The following is a 23152-nucleotide window of genomic DNA, read 5'->3' on the forward strand; positions in this document are numbered from 1 at the left end:
CCAGACATGTAGAGTGTGGACCCGCATTTTCTTTCTCCTCCCTTGACCAGGCATGAAGAGAGGCAAGAGCACGGCCACAATTTGTTTTGATCAGTTTTCTCTGACACTGTACAAACATTAGTTGAACCTCGGGAGTGTTGATGTATCATGAAATAAAGCAGATTATAACATTCACGCCCCCATTCCCGCCATGCCTGTTAAATACTTTTCTATGTCCCCCACTCTATACTAAAGAAGTGAATCGTGTCGGCTTTCTTGAGGGACTGAGTGGTGCACTTTAATCCTTTTAGTTCTGGCATTTGCAAATCCAGTCCAAGGTGGGAAACTTCACTCCAGCAAAAGAGCTGACAGCTGGATTATCTTCAGTATAATGTTTTTTCACTCCTCCAGGAGAGGTCTGAATTTATATGTAAATGGAGTGAAGTTCACCTTTTCTCAAAGAGGACAAATTAATGGCCATCTATCCTCAGAACAATGTCCTGGAGGAGGAAGAGGAGGAGTCTACAGTTAACTGTAAATGGATGGAAAGGCTTCTCTATCCATTTGGGAAACAGCATGCCGGCAGTGTCTCCAAACATTGCCCTTTCACCTCTGCGTGAGAAAAAAAAAGGGTCAAGGTTTCCTCCAGCAAATAACTTGTGTGTGAACTACATCCATAAGCCACGTGTATGAGTTTCCATGGCAACAATCCAGCTTACTACAAAGGGAGGAAAAATTTACAACATCTGTCTCACTCATCACATTCGCCTCTCCAGGACATTGGGAATAATGGAAAGACCACCTTGGCAGGTAGAAATATGAAGTCTTAGACGGGAACAATAAATTATAAAAAGCTGTGTAGTTACTGTTGGAGAGACACAAAATGCACCATCCATTCCCTGACTGATAAATGCTAATCCAAGATGTCAAATAATTTTTATCGGCAGCAATTCCAGAACAATTACTCCCACAGTTATTCCTTGTGGTTTTAAAAAAATAGTTTTTTTTACAGGTTCATCAAATGTTACTGAATTAATTCTAAAAGCAAAGTACCTTAAACTCTTGTTCAGCTGAGCAGGGGTAAAGTCCACAGGGATCTACAGAAACCAAGAGAGGAAAGTCCTCGCAATTCATAAAATTATCATGCCAAAACAGGTATTTGTTTTTCAAATGTTGTTCTTCATGCTTAATTGAACATTCCTTTACCACTAGCTTCAGGGAAATAGCATAACAACTCAAGGTGCTTTCTGCAGAGACACGGCCAGACCCATGACATCACTTCCTGCTCTGATCCAGTGTTCACTGACAAAAAAATTCAGTTTAAAACAGAATTTCTAGAAAAAAAATATAGAACCTCTCTCACTCTTTGGTCATGGTTTTTCCATCGTTCAAGCATGCCAGCTTCAAAAGTGATGTCATGTCATCTACTGAACGTATAAGGTCACTTCCTGTGCTCAACTCAAAGTCATTGATCTTGACCCTCAGTTTGTTGCTGTCTTCAATTAAGGCAAAAATCCCCTTCTCCCTTCCCTTCAAAACTATAAAGTGCAAGCCATTCTCTCCCCCCTCCCCCCACCCTCTCAATCCATCTTTCATGCCACCTTTCACCATTGTGCTTCCTCTGGAGAGTCTGTGCTGCTGACATCACCACGGCTATCAACAGTGAACCAGCTGAAAGAAAATACCACTTCTTCAGGATACTAGTCAATCATCCCGCACCCCATCTCTCCACCCGCGCCCACCCCGCCCCCCGTTTCTATCTCCCTTCAGCCCACAGTGAAATGAAGTACTCTCAATGTGAATGTCAAAGAATTGGTGCAACTTAGCATTGAGAGTTGGTGAATATTTCAGTCAAGACTGAAGTTACATTCTCTGGCTTGGATTTTCCACTTGTGTGTTTACTGGTCAGGAAAACTGAGGCTGGTGAGAAACCGCAGCCTGTATTTACAAGACCAATACTCTACTGACCAAGAGATATATTTCCCTTTCCAGGGTCGATGGAGAAGTAATCACAAATGAAACTGGTGAGCAAAACCATTAGATGTTTTAACAACAGCTTTTCTACTAATGGGAATGCACTGGCCAACTTAACCTCTGCTGCCAACCAGGACCCACCCTCATGCCTGCTTAAGGCATGACTTGACCTGATCTCTGCTGGAAATAATCTCTGCTGGTATAATGGAAAACTGTAAATACTTGCAGCTGACCTGTCAACTATTGTTAGTATGGAAAAGGTGACCCTATATGGGAGATGAAGTTGTAATTGTTCATTTTGTAAGGATATAAATAAATTAATTTTAGTGTCTGCACCACAGTAAAGTGTTTGAACCTATACATTTGATTCTGATGAAAGATCTAAATTACCAAGTGGGGATTGGGCTATAATGAACGAAAACCCTGACACTTACCAGCCAAGACTCTGACACAGCAGTATCAACTGATGCAAGCCAACTTTCTAAAAATTAGTTCCTGGGATGTGGGCATTGCTGGCAAGGCTGGCATTTGTTGCCCATCTCCAGTTGCCCTGAGAAGGTGATGGTAGACCGTCTTCTTGAACTGCCGCAGATTCTTCGTAGTGGTTTAATACAACTGAGTGCTTTGCTAGGCCGCTCCGTAGGGCAGTTAAGAGTCAACCAAGCTGGTGTGGGACTGGAATTGCAGAGAGACCGGAGCAGGTAACGATGGCAGATTTCCTTCCCTAAAGGACATTAGTGAACCAGTTGGATTTACGATAATCCAACCATTTCATGGCCACGTTTACTGATTAATGCTTTTTATTTCCAGAACTATTTAGATTACTCTCTTCCAGGAGAGCATTAAAGACTTTGATTATTCCCCAGGAGGATAGTGGCGCACACCACTAATTTACAGGGATTTAACCCCCCCTTGGCCTCAGGGCACAACTACCAATAAACTACATTCGATGGGTCTTCTAGCCTCCTAGCAAGAATTGGATTGGGACAGACAATGGGGATTGGGTCAGGTCTGGCCTGTTGGGAGAGATTAGATTGGACCGCAGGGATTGGGTCAGCTGCAGGTTGATGTCAGAGATAGGGTGGGGTCTAATCCGAGAGCAGTGATCTGGTCAGAGCAGGTCAGGCTGACAGTGGGGACTGGGTCCCATCTGGACGACAGCAGGGGTTGAGTTAATAAAGTGGTGAGTCATAAACTCAAAGAGCCAGACTGTACAACAGCCATTACAAGACCTTTATCACTCTTGTATTAACCAAGCTTTGGACCATACACAGTTGGATAAATGGAACATGTGCCAGTTTTTCCAGTTACAATTTAAGTGCTTCAGAAGTGTGAAAACAAATTTATTACAGTCTTGATTGGCCAGTGTGCATTCATTAACACAAGTGAATTCCCATTAAACGGAAGTTAATTAGATGCTCTGTCCTATCGGTTGGCTTCCTTCTCTAAACTAAGGACTATTAACTCTTTTATTTGTGAAGAGAAGAAATTATATGGTAAATTTCCACCTTATGCGCTCCTGATACAGATAATTATACACCATGAATATGTATTGATAATTCAGGCACACCAAATTCGTGGGCCCATAATTTATTGGACGGACAAATGTGAGGACTGCAAATCAGGGATGTGCCTAAATTCCCGATACACAATGTTCTTCCCCCAGGAAGACCAAAGGCAACATTTCACCCTCGCAGCCCAAGCAACAGGGTAGTGATGTGAAGCTACAGATTACTTTTTGTGATATTAGTGTGCTGGTGTTTAAAGCGCTTGTGTGACATCCACTATTTTATTGGTGTCATACCAAGGTTTTGAGTGCTTACACACTAATATCACAATCAGTAATTTGTAGGTTAAACATTTAATCAATGAATTACTTCAAGGATTTTCTTGTAAATGGTCTTCCTTTGTTATATAATCGCCTTGGATTACAGTGTCAAAGAGGCATATACACGTGCATGTATGTGTGTGTGTGTTTGCGTATATACATTGCATATATAGGATGTTGTTCAGTCACGACACAAAGTATACTATATCTATACCACACGGCTTGAGAAATATGCTGCTAAATAACAAGGTTACCATGGAGAAGGTGCATTGTGTAGTAATATCAACAGTTTTGAACCTGTCCAGATCAAGGCTTTCCTGATGACTACTTTTGCCTCGGTAGTTTGGGTCTGTAATAACATAAATATCTGTATCACTTAGAATAAACCTACACAGAATGGCCTTGGTTCCTATCCCTGGTCGTGCCTGACCCTTGGACCTTTTGCACTACAGTCAGGATTTGCCTTCTTTTGAGCAAAGCATTAATGATGGGAAGCTATCTGATAGCAGAAGGCTGTACCTGAGGATGCAGCAGTGGTGGGAGGGGGGGGTGGGGGGCATAGAGGGGAATGGGTGAGGGGGAGAGCTGACATTGTGTCTCGGTTGTTAATTGTATATTAATTGTGTTTAATTGTATGCAGGTGGTGGGCATTAACTGAGGATTCAGTTGAGCTCCTATAAATAGATACAGACTGAAACTGTGGTTGTTGGGTTAGGAGGTGTATGCTTGTAACATGTAACTCTGTAAATAAATATAAAAATGTGGAAAGATTGGCTCCATTTCTATCCCTTCAACAACTGGCTTTCTGGAATAGAACATCGACCAGTCATAAGAACCTCAAAGAGCTCAGACGATTGTTAAAGCAGGGGTCGCTCAACTGACGGCTCCTGATGGCAGGAGAAATTTGTGCCATTTTATTTGTCCCCATAATTAACAATAATTAACTTCCCTCAGTCTGACATGTGTAACAGCCTCCCTGAGCTGGGGAGAGGAGGAGTGGATACCAGGCAGGATTGCTCGCTGGAAATTGGATGAGAGGTGAGGATTGGATCAGACTTGTGATGCCCCTTGTAGTTGAATAGCCCACCACTACTCACTTTAGATCAGGCGGTGGGGGGTGGGGAGGTGGTTTACACAGGTGCTGTCAGCAGCCCTGAAACTGTATGGCAGCAAGGCATCTTTGCAACAGGAGAAGGGATAATTAGAAGTATAGTACACATAGCAGTTTTGTTCTATAATGGTATAAACTAAGGGAGTGGATCTGAAGTTCCCGTGTCTTTTGTTTTTAATCTTTTCCCACCAGAATTTTCCCATTGTCTTAGTGGATTTTATAAATGTTTCTTCATTGTTCTATTTGGGCTACGCAGAAACAATGGCAGCTTATGGCTGGAGGAAAGTAAGAGTTAAAACTACCACTGTTGACATTAGTGGACGAGCACTTAACCTTCTATTCATCTGTTGGCTCATTTAACCAATAAACAGGCCGACACCTCCATTAAAAGACTGCACAGAAAGACACCACGTTAGTGGGTTCAGTTCTCATATAGCAACAACATCTACATTGTCGTCTCTTTAAAAAAGACTGCCCACATCAAATCCAATCAACTGTTCAACATTATTGTAATTAGCGACAAGATAATAATTAGCAGCCAATGGCTCTCAAGCACCACCTGTGGTATACAAGAAACTTTCAGAAATGTATCTTTTTAATAAACCAGACATGGTTCTATTTTCTAGTAGCTCGGTCCAAATGCAGCCTGTGACCTGTTCCCACCCAAGGCCAACTGAATTATCTTTCTGTATTCAGGCACTGTAATGACACCATAAGCTTCAGATACTAGGCTCTCCCCCTTCATGTTTTTGTGCATCACTTAAAGAGGAATTATCTCCAAAACTCTAGTCAATTAGAGCAATATTTCTCAAGCCCTGTTGCCACCATGACCTAAAATTTCTCGCAGGGCAGATGACAGTGTAGATGATACTGCAGGTGAGTCAGGCTCTTCTCCCACCTACACCAGCGACACAATATGAGTGCTGCCCTCCGTTTGTCAACATGTAAACACAGTAAGCGATAAGTGCAAGAGAAATTATGAAGCGGCTTGAGGGAAATTTTTTTCAGCCTCTCATATTATCGTACAGCTAATACAGCAGCTTAGTATCAAGCCTGCGGCAGAACCATTTTCTTCACCACAACCTTCGAGTCTTCGTCACTGAGTGTCACAAATCTTATTTGCTCCCTTCGGAATCCACCAAGAGGAGGTCTAAAGATTAGTCAGAGTAGAACCAGCAAAACATCCCTTCAGTCTAGGGTTGCCACCTGCCGCCTTTGAGCTTTTGTTTCTTTAGCAGGTTGTCTGGAAATTTCCAAAGCATAAACTGCACACCAATCTATAAAATTGAGGTAATTTTCCCTCTCCCCCTCTCACGATGTGAAGGTGTTGTTATTAAGGTTTTCAATGAATTATCGTCAATGATGGAGCCAATTTCAGAATCTGAGCCCTACTCCCAACGCAAGCAATTTAGGATTTGGCTAAAAGCAGCAATCCGACTAGAATAACTGATAGTGGGACGGGCGGACAAAATAATTCACAGGAGAGGGATGAGAAGAAATGTCATCCTTGTTAATTTTGGTTTAAAAGTTGGGAGTACAAAATCAGATCCCTTTTTATACTCATACCTACTTTCTCACTAAACTTAATGAAAATGAGAAATTCACCTCCAAGGTGGCAGAGAGAAACCTGCATTGCTGGTTCGGATGTCTCCAACATCACCAGTAGATTTATCTTACAGTACCCCACAGCTCCTAGATCAGAGCTGAGATAATCGGTGAGAAAGTTGGGCTCCAGAAGGTTTATTCTCAAAAGTAAAAGTGCTAGGACGTTCAAAAACTACCCAGGAAGCAGATCTCGCTGCAAGAAGCTTTGAGGGAGCTCAACCCTATTTCCGATCTAGGTAACAAAGGAATATTGCGGTTCTATAGGAAACACATCTGTTCTGGACAGTGCTAAAGCAACGATTCATAATAGTTAACAGCGACCTAACAATCCACATCGCAAGTGCTAGATACAAACAATTGGAAAACACAAGAAACAGACTCTATACAATGGAGAGGATGAGGACCAATAATGAACTTAGGAGCTGCAATGAAGTTTTGGGTCATCAACCATATTTTCCATATCAACCAATGTGGCACACTGCCCTGTTCAATTATCAGCATCTTTCTCAGTCGAATTTAAATGGCACAAATATTACAAAGACAGTAGGAACTATCCCAATAGAATTTGGCAACATATTGTAACTGGGCCAAGTAATTTGTTGTGGTGTCATGATATTACTTTTACAGGACAACCTTTGCAGGTCAGTCTCTCTAGCTGCAGTCATGTTCATTTTAATAGGGAGTGGGTTCTGAAATGCCTGCCCCGTTCCGTCTGCCCAATAGTGACGGAAGCTTCTGGCTGGTGCAGCAAGTGCTCTGTTTACCTCAAAAGGCGGTGGAAGCAGAGTCTTTGAATATTTTTAAGGTGGAGGTAGATAAATTCTTGACAAACAAGGGGCGAAAGGTTTTCGGGGGTAGGCGGGAATGTGGAGTCGAGGTTACCATCAGATCAGCCGTGATTTTGTTGAGTGGCAAAGCAGGCTCGAGGGGCCGAGTGGCCTACTCCCGCTCCTAATTTGTATGTTCGTACAGTACAACAGTGACTAAATGTTGTGGTGGTGAAAAAGAGCAATATAAATGCAAGTCTATTTTTTTCCCTTTCTTAACAACACTATTGAAAATTAGAGTCTGAGGTCTAGCTCTAGTGCATGGGGTGGAATGAAACATGCCTCTTGGCAACTGTAAGAGCAGCTGTTACTGTACCAGCCAAAATGTTCATTCACTGTCAGACAAGCCAGGACACTGACACTTGAAATCACACAGCTGATTAAAACTAAAATGCTGGTGAGAAGAGAAACTAAAATAGTATTGCCCATTTGCTAAATTTTGGCTGCAGTGAATCAGTTGCCCTTATTCTACATATTTTCAGATCTCCTCCCAGTCTTCAGCAATGTTGAAGACCAGTTTCTTCAGGAATACTCCTTGAATCCTCATCAGCAGTTGAAGAATTCTGTGTCGCTAAAGATACGAGACAGCACATCAAAATATTTTGAAGGAAGAAAGAGTGCTGCAATCATAGCTTTCCACAAAGATATTACCTTGTCACAAAGTATATATAATGTGAAGGCCGATCTATCGCATCTATAGTAACCAGCTAAAAGGAACTTGCATATTTCATTAAGGAGGGAATGAGTTATGGAATGACAGAACAGTGCAGCACAGAAGGAGGCTATTTGGCCCCTCAAGTCTGTATCAGCTGTTTCGAAGAGCATTCCACGTAGTCCCATTCAGCCTTTAGAAACAGTTACTCTTTATTTACCATATCAACCTTCCTAAAGTATGGTGCCCAGAATGGGACACAATACTCCAGCTGGGGCTGAACTGGTGTTTTATACAGGTTTAGCATCACTTCCTGGCTTGTGTACTCGATAGTTGTATTTATAAAGCCCAAGATCTCATGTGCTTTATGAACTGCTTTGTTAACCTGTCCTGCCACCTTCAAAGGTTTGTGCACAAGCTCCCTCAGGTCTCTCTCTTCATGCACCCACTTTAAAATTGTGCCATCTAACTTGTATTGTCTCTCCTTATTCATCCTACCAAGATGTATCACCTCACACTTTTCTGTGTTGAATTTCGTCTGCCATGTGGCCGCCCATTCCACCAGCCTGTCTACGTCCTTTGAAATCTATTACAATCTTCCTCGCTGTTTACTACACTTCCAACTTTCTGCCTTTTTGTAATTTGTTCCAGACACCCTTCTGCATCTTCTAAAAACTCAGGGTTTTTTTTGCAGCAGTGAAACCCGGATCCTGTCAGTGGAAAAGTGACTTTGCTTTTCCATGGTGCTATTATACAGGTTAGGTTTGTGTATCCATGACTGCTCAATTTTCTATCCCCTCCTCAGAAAGGATATACTAAACGCGCAAGATTTGTAACAGAGTGGAGGAAGAGTGTTTTAGAGCAGGAGGTGCCTAGATTTTCAATGGTGGGAGTACAGGGTAGAAAGGACCATTAAAAGAACCAAATGATACTGAATTTATACAAGAGATTGGTTAGGTTACAGAAGGAATTTTGCATGCAGTTATGGCCTCTCCACGTTGGGAAGGATATTGGAACTATGGAAAGTGTAAGGAGGAAAAAAATTCACTAGAATGAGAAGCTCTCGTCATAAAGGAAGGTCAAAAAAATTGAGAGTTTTTCACTGGGAAGAGAGAAGGTTAAGGTGTGAGCTAATAGAAGTTTTCAAAATTATAAAATGTCTTAAGAAGGTAAACACTGAAGAACTGGCTGTCCAGTTGGTGCATTCAGTGTAGATTCAGAACTATCACTAATAGAAAGGGGAAAGTGTGGGCTGTTCCCCAAGGAGGGCCGCCCCCGAAGCCCCAACAGCTCCCAATGCACAACACTCCCCCTGCCTCTCTAACCGACCCCCCCCTTGCCTTGCCGGGGCCCAGCTGATCGTCCCTGGCGAGGCCCTAAAAACTTACCTGTCTTCCAGGGTCGCCCTTCACCTCGCTTGCGATGGCTGGGTGTAGTCCCAGCAGTGGCCACTTCTCCCAGTGGCACTGCTGGGACTGAGAGCTGTTGGCCCGCTGATTGGTCGGCAGCTCCATTAGGCGGGACATCCTGCCTCAAAGTGGTGGAAGACCTGGCCAAGACCAATTAAGGGCCTGGGGAGCAAAAAATCCCGGCCTGGCTCCCCAGGCCCGGCGGAGGCGGGCTTACCATTGACTTTTCGGCCGGTGGATGGGGCCTACCGTCCAACGTAGAATTCTGGCCAGGGTTAGTAAAACACTTTACCGCAGTTGGCTATTGAAGCGGAGTCTGTAACGCCATTTAAAAGGGAGTTGGACAAGGATTTGAAAGGAGGTGAGGAAATCGCAACAGGTAACTCTATTTGCGCCTATTTTTTTATTGATGATGCCTCAGTGCCTTGGGACATTTTTTCTAAATTAAAAGTGCTTTATAAATGCAACTTGTTGTTAAGAGCCCTGGTAAAGAGGATCTGACGAGCAAACGATGCCAGGGCCAGGAGAAAAGGTAGAAACCTTGATCAAAGGATGACATTAAAAAAAACTGGTCCCAAAAGGTAAGAAGCTTCAGTGGCAGGATCTGAGTGGCAGCCGGGCAACAACAAAAACAACTTAGGTTTACACAGGGCAGTGGAAAAGCTGATGCCACTCCTGGTGGAAGAGTCACTCATAAGTCCAGGAACAGCGGCTTTAGGCAAATTCCAATAGCCTTTCAGCAGCAAATCTACCCTGAACCATATGGTGAAAAATAAAAAGCCTGAAATAAGTCTGGAAATGAAACCAATGAATCCAAAGCAGAATAGTCTGTGTTGGAAAGATAAAGAGCTAATGCTTCTGCTATGTCTCTTCATTGGAACTGAAATTATGATGATGGGATCTCTGTCTGAAATCTTAAAACTGATTTTCCTCTTTCAGGTGCTAACTGACCTGCAAGAGTGGATATAATGTATATTTTACGAATCATTTACAATAGAATAGTGCAAATTCCGAACACCTAAACCCGTGTGCTGGGAACACTAGTTTATAAAATCTACCTCAATGGACTAAAATATAAAGTTAATTTTACAACTGCTACAAATATTGTGGAGCTTTGTACAATTTTCCATTGCCAGTTTAGAATCTTAATGACTAAAAGAGTTAGTAAATATTATGTTCTATGTACAAGAATAATTCCGTACATTTTAAAAGGTAGAAAGGCCATTCAGCTCTCAAAGGGTTAAAATGAACTTGTACAAATATTTCACTTTGAAAGTGCTAGCTGAATTGGACTTACTATTAACCTGCCTTCACAAAAACCAAACACTTACAAAACGCCTTTCCGATTAACATGGAGAATTGTTAAGCCTCTGGATCCGAAGTTGTGGGTATCAGCTTTAAACCGAGTTTGATCTTGTGGTCTATGCTGACAGTCAGGTGATATAGCGAGGGTGTTTCATTTTTAAAGGGGGTGTTGCTTCATTAAAATGTCAAACGGATGCTCTATCAACCTGTTCAAGCAGACATTCAAGAACCCCTAGTGTTATTTGAAAAAAAGAGAGTTCTCCTGCTGTCTTGGCCAACATTCGTCCCTCAAATCAACACCACCAGGTTCACCTCATTGTTTTATGTGGGGTCTTATTGTGGGCAAAATGGCTGCTACATTTGCTCATCCAAGAGCAGTCACACCAAGATAATTAATTGCAAAGTGCTCAGAGATGTGATAAGGTGCTTTACAAATGCAAATCTTTCTCTTTTATGCTAGGGGCATATTCACAATGTAATGAAAAAAAAATGATTTCTGTTTTCAAAACCTCGTTACAGCTCCAAATGAAATATTTATCTATAATATATACTTTTAAAAATTATATTCAGTTTGAATATACCTGAGTAGATCCTTCACTTTACTTTCAAATCTCACCATTAACCCTTGAGTGGCCTTATTCTGTCATTAGTTAGCAGCAGTGTTACTGGAGGGCACTGGTAGAGCATTGAGCTCTTTGGTAATGTGCGGTTTTACATGTAGTGATAAAGTGTATCATGAAAATAAGTCCCTGGTTTAAATATTTCATTAATGTGTATTCAAGTAGAATGCAGATATTTAAGAAAACATTATTTATAATAATGTAGAACAAGGTAGCTGTTGAGATTGTCGGGGCTGAGGTCAGGGGAGTGGGGGGACGGAGGGGAAAGTGTGTACCTGAGTACTCTAGATGAGCAAACTCCAATCACCGGGGGTGGGGTAAGCCTGTCATTGATAGCCTGCGTTCTCAAACTGCACAGAACTGAAACAGCCAATGCTCCTGGACTGACCAAGTCTTCATACTGTGTACCATTGGGAGAGCCACACATCAAGGGTTTAAATCCACGCTCCAATTAATTTGCTCCAATTTAGGATTTGTCCATTAGAGAGGAAACAGTGTTAAAATAGCTCTTTTCAAAGTCCCTCACAAAATTTAAACATGATAAAAGCAGCAATTAAGAAATATAAGCTTCCAAGGGCTGGAGGCCTACAGATTGGACACACCTCTGCACTATATCCTTTAATAGGACCTCTAGACTCTGACGAGCTTTACAGAACTAAGAACTGCATCCTCAAACTGGTGGATGTAAAGCATCATGCCTTTCCTGTTCGGGATATAAAACAGGGAATATGAATTTCTAGGTAATGATGATTGATGCAACTTTTACAATTCTTTGTACAAGTCTTTCCAGTTTCAGTTCCGTGCATTTGAAAATCACTGGCTAATATCTAAACGAGGTCATTTATTACAAGCAATAACTTTTCAAACTTCAAAGGTCTCTTGTATTTAACACTGGCTCGTTCCTTCCTTTGTTTTTGACGCCAGAGGAATGCGAGACAGTTAAATAGAGATGATTTTAATGTCATGCTTTCAAAAGATGACCTTTGTAGATTGTTAGAGAACTTGAACATGGGGATTTTCAGAGGTTTATCTAGTTGTGTAGTTCAAGAAGGCGAGAAATGTAAAGGGTATGAGTGTGGTAAAAACAATGTCACCGGGGAAATAGCCACTAAAGGGTTAACCAAAGGGCTACCAAGGAAACCACTCAGGCTCAGGATGCAGGGTTTAAGCTCCCCTCCCCCTTCCCCTGGTAGGCACATATTAAGCCCAAATAACACATTTTGTCTCTGTTATTTTTCACCAACTGATACATTTCACTCCAATGTTTTTGTGCAGCCAGTTCCCCTATTGCTCCTGAGCCTGGAAATCTCTGTGTGCTACGTTTCTGTTTTCCCCTCCCTTTCTTTGCGGTTTTTTTGACCGCATGCTTTGCCAAAAACATAAATGGCAGGTTTCGCTCTCCACGAGTGAGCTCTGCCCCATTAACAGGCTTCGCCTGACAAAAGGAAGCCTTGGCATTGATGGAACTGGGAGGATCGCCAATGCTTGAGAAAGAAGGAAGTTTTGCATGGAGCTGCCTTTCTACTGCTGAAACGGCACTGGATTGCAAATGGGCATGCAAGCTCCCAGATTCTATTGTGCCTGCCAAACTTAGTAGAGGTCTGCCGTAAACACCTCTCTGCAGCTTTTTATCCGCTCCCACTCCTCCTCGTGTTGCGGTTCCTCCCACGTGACCCTGGCAGTTCATACCTTGACTTTCCGTCTCTTTCTTGACCGTTGAAAGTAAAAAAAAAACGTTGACACTGGTGATATGAGGCTCGTTTACACGCACAATGATGATCAAAAGTAGAAAGCTTCCACTGAGTGATAAACCACTGAAAACGTTGCACTGATTCGAACGTGTGAGAAATGAAGAGGGGAACCATTGGCCATTTTGTTTTGGAGTTGGCTGTTTCTATAATCAGCTGTAAAGCAGCAACGCACAGCTTGTCAGCACGACCTTCCTTTGCAAGACAGAGCACAAGGATCAAGGATCACTTTACTATGACTTAGAAAGCATTTGCAACTGGTACCCGCATTAATGGAATGGTTCTTTTGAGTTTCGACCAAGTTTAGATAGACAAAATGATCTACAATGGACATAAAGTCAGGTAGTTAGCCGGTGATTGTGTTTCTGTTTTGTTTTTGTTTCCCAGTTTTCACTCAGGCCTACACTTCCTGGTCCTCAAACACCTCCAGGAATAAGGGAGGGAAGAGTTCTGTGGGACATTCAACCTTCATGTGGAGGAAGCGGCTGGCATGGCATGCTCCAATCATCCGCAGGTCTGTAACTTTCATTAGCAGCTTTGGCCAGAAGTGTGGAATGTTGTGTTTGCGATAGTTTATGTAGTGTTCAAACGCTAGGAGGTAGGCCTCTTGGCACTTCTCTATTTTGTCTATACAAGTCAGTCCTGTTCGATCTGTAAGCAATAACAAGAGTTTGTCAATAGTAGTTTTCCAAACCTTTCATTATTTTGTCCTTTTGAAACTGGAGTTGCAACAATGCCAGCCTATCATGGTTCTGAAGTCCTGAAGAAATATTTAACCCATGGACTAAAATTCATTTGTCTTAATTTGCCTCCCACCCTTTTTTATCTTTCTTTTGTGGAGATTTACTTTCAGTCAATCTCCCTCAACCTTGAGTTTGGAAGGAGTGTAGGAAGAATGGACTTATTTTGGACTGAAAGTGCTTCTATGAAGCAACTTAATTTCCTATGCTAAAGGTGCTATATAAATGCAGATTGTCGTTATTGGCCTCTCCCAATTTTACCTTAACATGAGTTATATCTTGTTCCCTCCCCTAGATCCTAGATTTGCCTTGATGCTACCCTCCTCAATGCCCTCGCCCCCTCCAACCCTACACCACCTCGATAACCTGGACCCATCTCTTTATACTCGCTCCTGCCTCCAATGGAAGCCATTGGTTCGTCTGTGAATTCAATGTCAATGGGGCTCCTCCTATAAAAAAAATAGCTGTGATTATCCTGAAGCAAGTTAACCTCCTCCAATACCTTGTGGTCAGTAGGCCCACTAGCAGAGCCTATCTTATGTTTTCTGTTCAGCCGTTGTACAGACCATAAACATGATTTTTACAGTGATGCCCAGTAGCCAGTGTCCCTGGAAACGTCAAACTGCTTCCCCTGGCAGGAGAGTTTAGAACTAGGCATCACGAGGAGACATTTCTTCACTCAGATGTTTGTGAAACTTTGGAATTCTCTGCTCCAGAAAGTGGTGGATGCTCACTTGTTGAGTATACTTAAGACAGAGATCGATAGATTTTTGGACACTAAGGGAATCAAGGGATAAGGAGGGCAAGTGGAGTTGAGATGGAAGATCAGCTTTGATCTTATTGAATGGTGGCGGAGCAGACTCAAGGGCCTGTATGGCCCACTCCTGCACTTATTTCCTAAGTTCTTAAGAAGACACAGTTGTGACTTTCAAGAGAATGTACTGGCTTGTGCTGGGGCAGTTGTTATTCTTTGACCCTAGTGATCGAAATAAGGTTGATTTCAGTGCCATGAGAGTCCAGTAGAACCACATCAAGTTACAAAAATAGGGCCTTATACAAAATTAATACTTAATGCTGAGGAACTTTACCTGAGGACATCAGTAAAACTGCCTGGAGTAGTGCCACCTCTGTGTCATCCAGATTGAAGGCTGCTAAAGATTTGCCCAGCTCAAATATAGCATCTGAGACTACGCCTAGCCCTCCATTTTTCAGTTGTTCTCTTTTGACAGCCATTTCTCCATTCAGTGTCAGTGTCTCACTCTCTGCATCATAGCGGACAGCAGCTCTCAAAGACATTATCTCCATGCAGCAGCCCTTCAAAAGGATGATCTGGTCTTCACAAGGCAGCTGAAAAGGGGCGAGACAGAACACAGCAAAATAAAGCAAAATGTTGCTTCATCAGCACGAAGTTAGTAACAGGACCAGCTTTCTGGCTCGGAACACTGGGTGTAAGATTTCCTCTGGTTATTGAATTAGGGTCATCTATAAGAATGGGTTTTGATTTCACACAGGAACCCTTTCCCAATTGTGCATCTTTTCTTTTTCCACCAGCGTCTGCTTCTACAGAAATGTAAAGCTACCCATCCCTCTTCCCTCCACTCCAGATTTTTCTCCCCTCTTTATCCTGAAGGCACTGACTCATTACTGGGGCACAATGTGCCTCATGGTCCCAATAGCCCTTCTTCACATGTCAAGCCTAGATGGTAGGTGTCACCAGGTTAATTGATCATCTATCACAGCCCAGACTGATTCTGGCCTCACCTGACAGCCACAAGTGCTCACTTGCTTTCAGGGCAGAAGGAAAATGGGTGAGAAATTTGGTCTGAGCAAATTTGGTGACTGCTGGTGTCTATTCCTCTGGTCACTATAGTGCGCAAAAAAGGTCAGTGTAAATATAAAAATACTGTTCCAATTTCTCATTCATTGAAGTGACCAAGGAATATTTACCTGCGCATTACCAATTGCATCACTCGTCACATAGCTGGCTGGACCTCTATAAACAAATCTGGCAGAGTATCTCGCGAGGGGCCCTTCATCAGATAACCTGTCAAAGTGTGCGCACTTTCTGTCCCGTCTCTCCATTCCTCCCCTATAGGAGAGGCAATCAAACAGGGCAAGGAAATCATTCAAAGCTAGAGGCCGCATGCGATGAAAAGGCAAGTACATAGATAGAAAAAAAATCAATGCAAATTGAACGATGTGCTCCAGAAAACTTTCTTCAAAAGGTTTCCTTTGACATTGTTATGAAAATAAATGATGTCGCTCAAGGTTTGGCCCAACCGGAATCACAATCCCCACAAATTCTGGGGTCACAGTCTCACAGTAAGAGGTTGGCCATTCAGGACTGAGATGAGGAGAAATTTTTTCACTCAAAGGGTTATGAATCTATTGGAATTTTCTACCCCAGGGAGCAGTGGATGCTCAGTCGTTGAGTATATTCAAGACGGCGGTCGATAGATTTTTGGTTTTTAAGGGATATGGGGATAGTGTGGGAATGTGGCGTTGAGGTAGATCAGCCACGATCTTGTTGCATGGCGGAGCAGGCTTGAAGGACCAAGTGGCCTACTCCTGCTCCTATTTCTCATGCAAATTAATAGCACTGCCATTGTAAAGTGTTGTAATGCTCTATTGAATCATGGCATAAAGGCTAAGTAGCTCTGGGCTGTCATTCCTTGCCTCCTTGTGCCTAGGTCAAGAGATCCATTAGCAGGCTACTGGCCTGCTGCATGTGGGCCTCTGGAAAAGTTTTTGTTGCAATAGATGTCCTATTATCTTCCATGATGTGAACAGTTTTGTTCCAATCTATTATTTTTGTAGTAATTATGTATTTAGCAGGGTTGTGGCTGCTAGGGCTGCCAACTCTGATTGGACATATACCTGGAGGCTTCATCACATGACCTCCTGCCTCCAACTGCCCTGCCCCCACATTCCTGCCATTGGTCGACCAACACAACCACTGCCTTCCCATGGCCAATTGGAAAAAAAAGCAAGCTCTTCATTACCTGATTGGATGATTCCTGACTGCCAGGCAAACTGCCTGTTCTACCCTATGTTTATAAATTATAAAACAAAAGCGTTCAAAGAAAATTTAAACTCCCCCCCCCCCCCCACATTTTTATTGCCCCTCTGATTGTTCCTCAGGATTGCTCACAGGAGTGTCCTGGAGATTAATCTCTAATTCCTGCAGGCTCCAAGGCAATCCCAGAGTGTTGACAACCCTAGCTGTTGCACCATTTAGTAGCGTTGACAAGGGACCTTAATGTGTCAGTAGGTGCCTCGTTGGCCAGAGGAAGGGTCCCACGACCAGGGCTTTCAGCAGGTTGATCTTTGAGGCCAGTTGAAGGAGGGAGAGACCCCTAACAAGGCTCTCCCCTGCTACTGAGGGAGATCTGGGCCTTTACCATCACATCCCGGAGTCTACTATTATCTCGCACAGGACGCGACCAGTAACCAGGGTGGAATAAAGGAAAATCCACTGAGGCCTCTGACTTTGCCCCTACCCTTCTGCTATGAGCAGGGAATCAGTGACCAGCAGTCATGATAACAGAGTGGAGGGGTGGGGTTTTGGAGGAGGAAAATTCCAACTGGGCCAGTGAGCTGTCAAGAGGCTCTGCCGGCCAACTTCTCCAACATTCTCTGACGCAATCCCGGGGGAAATTTGGGCTTGAATTAAAAATATTTTATAAATTCGGTCACTCAACATTCCCAGGGCTAGTGATTCATTCACAGGTCCTGGGATTTGTGGCAATTTTTTTTCTTAATGCATGCAATTCACACGGGAAATTTAAACATGTTGTAAATGGTGCAAACCTCTGGAAATCCTGCTGTTTGCAAGTGAACCATGAATGACAGCAATGCTGTGTGCTAAATATCACGAGATTCAATTGCAACAATCACAGGGTTTTCAAAATAACTTTTAGGAATGAAAATTATAAATAGTCACAGTTCTCCCACCCGATAATCAGTGAGTTTAAAAAGAAGGCAAGGCAAAGCCAAGAATATTTTCAATGGTAAAAATACCTCTGAGAACATTGGTAGCTTTTTGGCAAAATCCACAACTCTGGTAATGGCTGGGGTGATAATCCTGGTGAATTGACTGAAGGCTTCAAGGTCGACTTTATCTCCTTCTGGTGTAGTAGCCATCGGAGATTGGCCGATGTCTTCTGGCTGTAGGCACAGATCATAATCAATAAGAGGCACTCTGGAAAATAAACTGGTTGGGAAGTTAACATTACCGGGAGCCCTGGAACTGATGTTATCACAGATACTCTACGAGTAAACATGGTCATTAAAGCCAAGAGTACCAGGATAACCGCAAAGGCTATAAACCTTTGTAAAGAGTCTCACACCCAATTCAGATGCTGATAGACCTGCTCTGTATTTCAAGTCAATATTTATTTAAGTCATCAATTTAGGTGGGTTTCAGCATCAAATGTACATATTCATTCTGCTCTTTTGCACTTTGTACCAATCAGGTAGTCCTCTGGCACTCTGTACCTATTCTGTCAGCTCTCTGGCACTTTGTAGCAACTCAATCAAGTCTGTTGTACTGTGTACCTACCATGTCAGCTCCCTGACACAGTGTGTACCTATTCATTCAGCCCTCTTGTACTTTTCACCAATTCACCCAGCTCCCTCACATTGTCAGGCTCAGTAGCTGTTCCAAAATACTTCGCCTGATGAGGCCATCGATGCTGTCAAGCTATTCGAGAAATTGACAGGATTAAAGAAATGGATGTCTGAGTTTAATGATAGTTCTTTGTAATCGTGGAACCCTATCTTTGAATAGTGAGTGCTGATTCCGTCATTGCCTTGGGGCAGTTGATCTGCCGGAGGGTGAGAGAAAACTGAGTGAGAACAGAGTTGAAAGTGATGAAGTATCACAAAAGCTTTGTGTGTATCAGCATGGATTACACCACCTAGGGTTGTATTTCCTGGTATTTAGAAGGTTGAGGGGCAAACTTGATCAAAGTTTTCAAGATATTAAGGGGAACTGATAGGATAGATAGAGACAGTCACTATTTCCGCTGGTTGGGGAATCTAGCATTAGGGGACCAAGCCTGAAAATTAGAGGCAGACCTTTCAGGAGTGAAGTTAGGAAACACTACCACACACAAAGGACCAGTGGAAGTTTCGAACGCTCTTCCACAGTAATTGATGCTGGATCAATTGTTAATTTTAAAGCTGAGATTGATAGATTTTTGTTAGCCAAAGGTATTAAGGAATACAGGGCAAAGGCAGGAATATGGTCACCGATCAGCCATGATATCACTGAATGGGGAATAGGCTCAAGGGGCTAAATGGCCTTCTCCTGTTCCTATGTGTGCTGATATAAATTTGACTCTCCTACATTGTGGGCTCAGCATGCACTCCAGGCCAGATCTCCCAAAGGTACCATTGGAATTCACCAAACAACGAGCTTTAAAAAAAAAATCAACAGCAGTAGACAAAGAAATGATCAATCAAAATTTCTTCGAAAACATTTCTGCCCAAAGAGCAAAGGAACACACTCGAGGATGCTTCTTGCAGATGAAGTTTCAGAAATTGATGCAATTGATGAGGGAGAAAAGAATGGAAGGATAGGCAGATAGGGTCAGATGAATTAATGTGGGAGGAGGCTGGTGTGGATTGTAAACACCAACATGGACCTATTGGGCCGAATGGACTGCTCCTGTGCTATAAATTCTATGTAAAACAGGTCTCTGTTCCCATTAACTCTTCGCTGCACCTGGGAACTGAGCATTCTTCAGACACAATGAAAGGTCAATATGCTAAGTTTAGTCTGGCCTAATTGCAATTCAGGGCCGAGAGATTAAATGACCACCCAATTCCCTCGAACCATAAAGGAAATCAAGACTTTGCAAGTGAGGAAAGATCTAACGCTGTAATCTGAGCAGCAGTCAGCTTCACTGGGATGTTTATTCATTATTTTTATTTATTACCGTCCTTATCAGCTTGAAATCTGTAATAACCTGAAGATTGAGTAGGGGCTATTGGATTACTAGATCATGATAAGTGAAGAGCTAGTTGAGCTTGCCAAAAGTCTGCAGTCGTTGGTCTCTGGAATGGAAGAGAATCCTTGACACGCAATCACTTTCTATGTTGTTAATTTGAGCAGCTCCTTCCTGTCTTGCTTCTTCGTCAGAGGTCTCTGAATCTGCTCCCTGACCATAAATTCAGTGCAAACGTCTGGATTTTACATCGGTAGAAATTTATATCCTCAAATCAGAGGAGTTTTTGCACATTGTAACTTTTGAGAAACTTAATAGTGCAATGTAACTTTTGAGTCAGGGGACAACTTTATAAACAGCAGTTGAGCTCAAAATTCAGGTTGGAGGGTTACCTTCTTGCGCAAGTCTGCTTGTGTTTGTGGGCCTTGATTTTTTTACTTTCCTGCTCTGGGTTCTTGGTGGAGCCCAGGATATTAGTGTAAGGAAATGAGAGGGCAAGAGGCTGGTTTTTGTGCACTGGTGCAAGTCAGGTCAAAATGGTTAAGAACTGTTACAGATATGTTCAGAATGATAATGCCGTAACTCTTCTGGGTCTGTCATTTGCTTATTTATTCACAGCCACCCAGGTGCAGGGAGAACAGTGTGGTTGGCTGGGGATGCAGGAAGTTGTGTGCACAAATTTAAAGAGGGGCAGACAATTAAAGAGACCTGGAAGAATTAAAGGGACATTAATTCTTATAGCCTTGGGAAATACTCAAAAAGCATCTCAGTGCCACTGGTTGCCTTTGGCAAGGTTGAAGCAGGAGAAGCTAAGAAGTGACTGGTGAAAATGATGGGAAAGGGAACCCAAGGTGTAGACATGAATCTGCAGGCAAGTGACAAGCAGCCCAGCATCTGACCCTGTTTGGTTTAGTGGAGGTGGAGATGCTCACGAGGTGTTTGGCCCCTTCTTGCCACCCATGCACCATCTCTATGAGTCACCATTGCAGAATGCCTGGAAAAGGTGGAGGCTGGCTTGACATAGCAGTTGACCGACACTATCAGTGGCTGTACTCCTCCTGTGCTGCCTGTTAATGGCAGGTTTCCTTACAGTAGATGGAACAGTTCTACCTCTCTCTCCTCCTTTAAGCTGCTCCTTAAAACCTATCTCTTTGACCAAGCTTTTGAGCACCTGTCCTACTATCTCCTACATTGCTCTGTGTCAAGTTTTTCTTAATAATGCTCCTGTGAAGCACCTTGGGACATTTTACTATGTTAAATGCGCTATATAAATACAAGTTGTCCATGTTGACCCAGATCCTGTGAAGACACTTTCCTACAAGTGCTGCCAGGTAATGCTTGCAATGAATGGTTGGCGACATCTTGGCAGGTGTGGCCCATAATCACTTGCACACGTCCTGTTTCATGCAATACCATTAGTAGGAATAACATGTTATCATTGGGAACCCTCTGAATAACCCTCCAGCATAATCAATGTCAGCTGTAGCTCAGTTGGCAGCACTCTGTGGCAGAATATTATAGTCCTACTCCAGAGACTTGAGCACAAACTCTAGGCTGATGTTCCATGTCAATACTGAGGGAGTGCTACACTGTCAGAAGTGCCACCTTTCAGGTGAGATGAGTGGGTAGCTCAGTTGGTTAGATGGCTAGTGTGTGGTTCAGAACAATGTCAACATGTGAGTTAAATTCCTGTTCCAGTCTGAGGAAGGCAGCAGGAAACCACCTTGTATACCCTCTTCCCTAGTCATGCCCATCTCTACTGGGTGGAGAAAAAGATCAGAGGTCCTGCCTGTGGGCAGACCACCCCTATGGCATAGTTAATCTGAGGCCCTGTCTGGTCTCTCAGGTAGATGGCCCAGGGCATTACTTTGAAGAATAACAGTGAGTTCTCCACAGTGTCCCTCAACCAGCATAACTAAAAGAGATTGTATAGTCATTAAGACACAGAAGGAGGCCACTAGCACATTGAGTCCATGTCAGTTCTCTGTAAAACAATCCAGTCAGTCCTGTTTCCTGCTCTGTCCTCATAACCCTGTAAATTTATTTCCCTTAAGCGCCTATGCAATTTCCTTTTGAAATCATTGATCGTCTCCGCTTCCACCAGTCTCGTAGGCAGCGAGTTCCAGGGAGCCTACTGTGCACAACTTGGCTGTGGCATGTCCTACATTACAACACTGACTACTCTTCCACTGGCTGTAAAGTGCTTTGGGACATCCTGAGATTCTAAAAGGCGCTATATAAATGCAAGTCTTTCTAAAGAACCATCCAACATAAAGGTCACGTCTGTCCCTCACGTGCATCTGAGCAGTCACAGCCTACTTTGAGAGCTGGAACCTCCACATACAGTGATCCTCTGCCCAGGTGAAGTATACTCATCATTATCTGCTGAAGGGGATATGAAAGTTTCAGCAGGTGGGAACAGAGCCCCTCTGGTGCAGTCTGACCCACTGGAATCTCTGTGCTGGCTTTCCAAAACCTGACATACACGGACATTCCGATTGACAAACCTACTGCAGGCACTAATGGAACCGGGAGGAAGAAATACAGACAGTGCCGCAATTCCCACAAAGACTAAGGAAAACCAGAGGGAAAAAAAACTCAAAATAATTAATATAATCAGTGTTGAAATGGCTTTAAAACTTAATCCTCTTACCTTGCCCTTCAAATGAACTTTTGTGCCTGATCCCTTAGCAACCCTGGTGTTGATTGAATATGTGCAATTCGGAAATAGTAATGTCCAGGCAATTTTCTCCTTGAGCTGTGCTCATTCATCGCATGGAATTTTATTCCCTGAATTTATGACTGGGGAAAATATGGGGCAGGTACTCCAGGTGCTGTGTTTAGGGCTATTTGATCGCCTGGGCACAGCAAATACAGGAAAATCGGGGGAGGAGCAGCACACGGCTATAATGAAGCCCACCTCATTTTCCCATATTCACTGGGCCCAAGGAAATCTAAGACGCCCAAGTATTAGACCAGTAAATCAGCAATATTTTTAACATCGTGCAATCATTGGTTATTAAGCATTACCAGAAATTTCCGTTTCTGCTTCCAGTGGCTACCCTGTGCGTTGGTCGTCATGTGTGCTTCCGTGACAACCCGGACTAGCTCCCATTCCTCGGCGGTAGGCTCGGGCCTGTTCTGCATGGTCTTCACCACCTCCTCTCGCCGTCGCTTCTCTCGGTTCTCTTCGATCAGCTTCCTCTTTGCGATGCGCTTGCTGTCGTCCAACACCACTAGATAGGAATGAAAGACCAACTCAGTCCCTCTGTCCAGCCACCTGGCATATCCTGGGAGCCCAGGGCAGGTCCACATCGAAAGTGATCGAACGTGAAATATCGAAGCATTTTAATAACTATCAATAAAGCTGTACTGAGTTCCCCAATGAAGAATAAGGAGGTCA

The 23152-nt window shown here is 43.2% G+C and overlaps 1 protein-coding gene across 6 annotated transcripts in view; it reads right to left on the reverse strand.

Annotated features, from left to right (window-relative positions):
- Positions 1 to 1734: 1734 nt before the first annotated feature.
- LOC137348172 (thyroid hormone receptor alpha) overlaps positions 1735 to 23152 on the reverse strand; it is a 320012-nt gene continuing 298594 nt past the window's right edge. For all 6 annotated transcript variants that reach the window (XM_068013470.1, XM_068013471.1, XM_068013472.1 and 3 more), the window contains 4 exons: positions 22780 to 22985; positions 17819 to 17965; positions 14887 to 15145; positions 1735 to 13709 (listed from right to left, as the gene is read on the reverse strand). In XM_068013470.1, the coding sequence (XP_067869571.1) occupies positions 13459 to 13709; positions 14887 to 15145; positions 17819 to 17965; positions 22780 to 22985 (863 nt within the window). In that variant the 3' untranslated portion in view covers positions 1735 to 13458. The remainder of the gene's footprint in view (positions 13710 to 14886; positions 15146 to 17818; positions 17966 to 22779; positions 22986 to 23152) is intronic.

Source organism: Heterodontus francisci, chromosome 33 (genome assembly GCF_036365525.1).
Source record: "Heterodontus francisci isolate sHetFra1 chromosome 33, sHetFra1.hap1, whole genome shotgun sequence".
In the NCBI taxonomy this organism is placed as follows: domain Eukaryota; kingdom Metazoa; phylum Chordata; class Chondrichthyes; order Heterodontiformes; family Heterodontidae; genus Heterodontus; species Heterodontus francisci.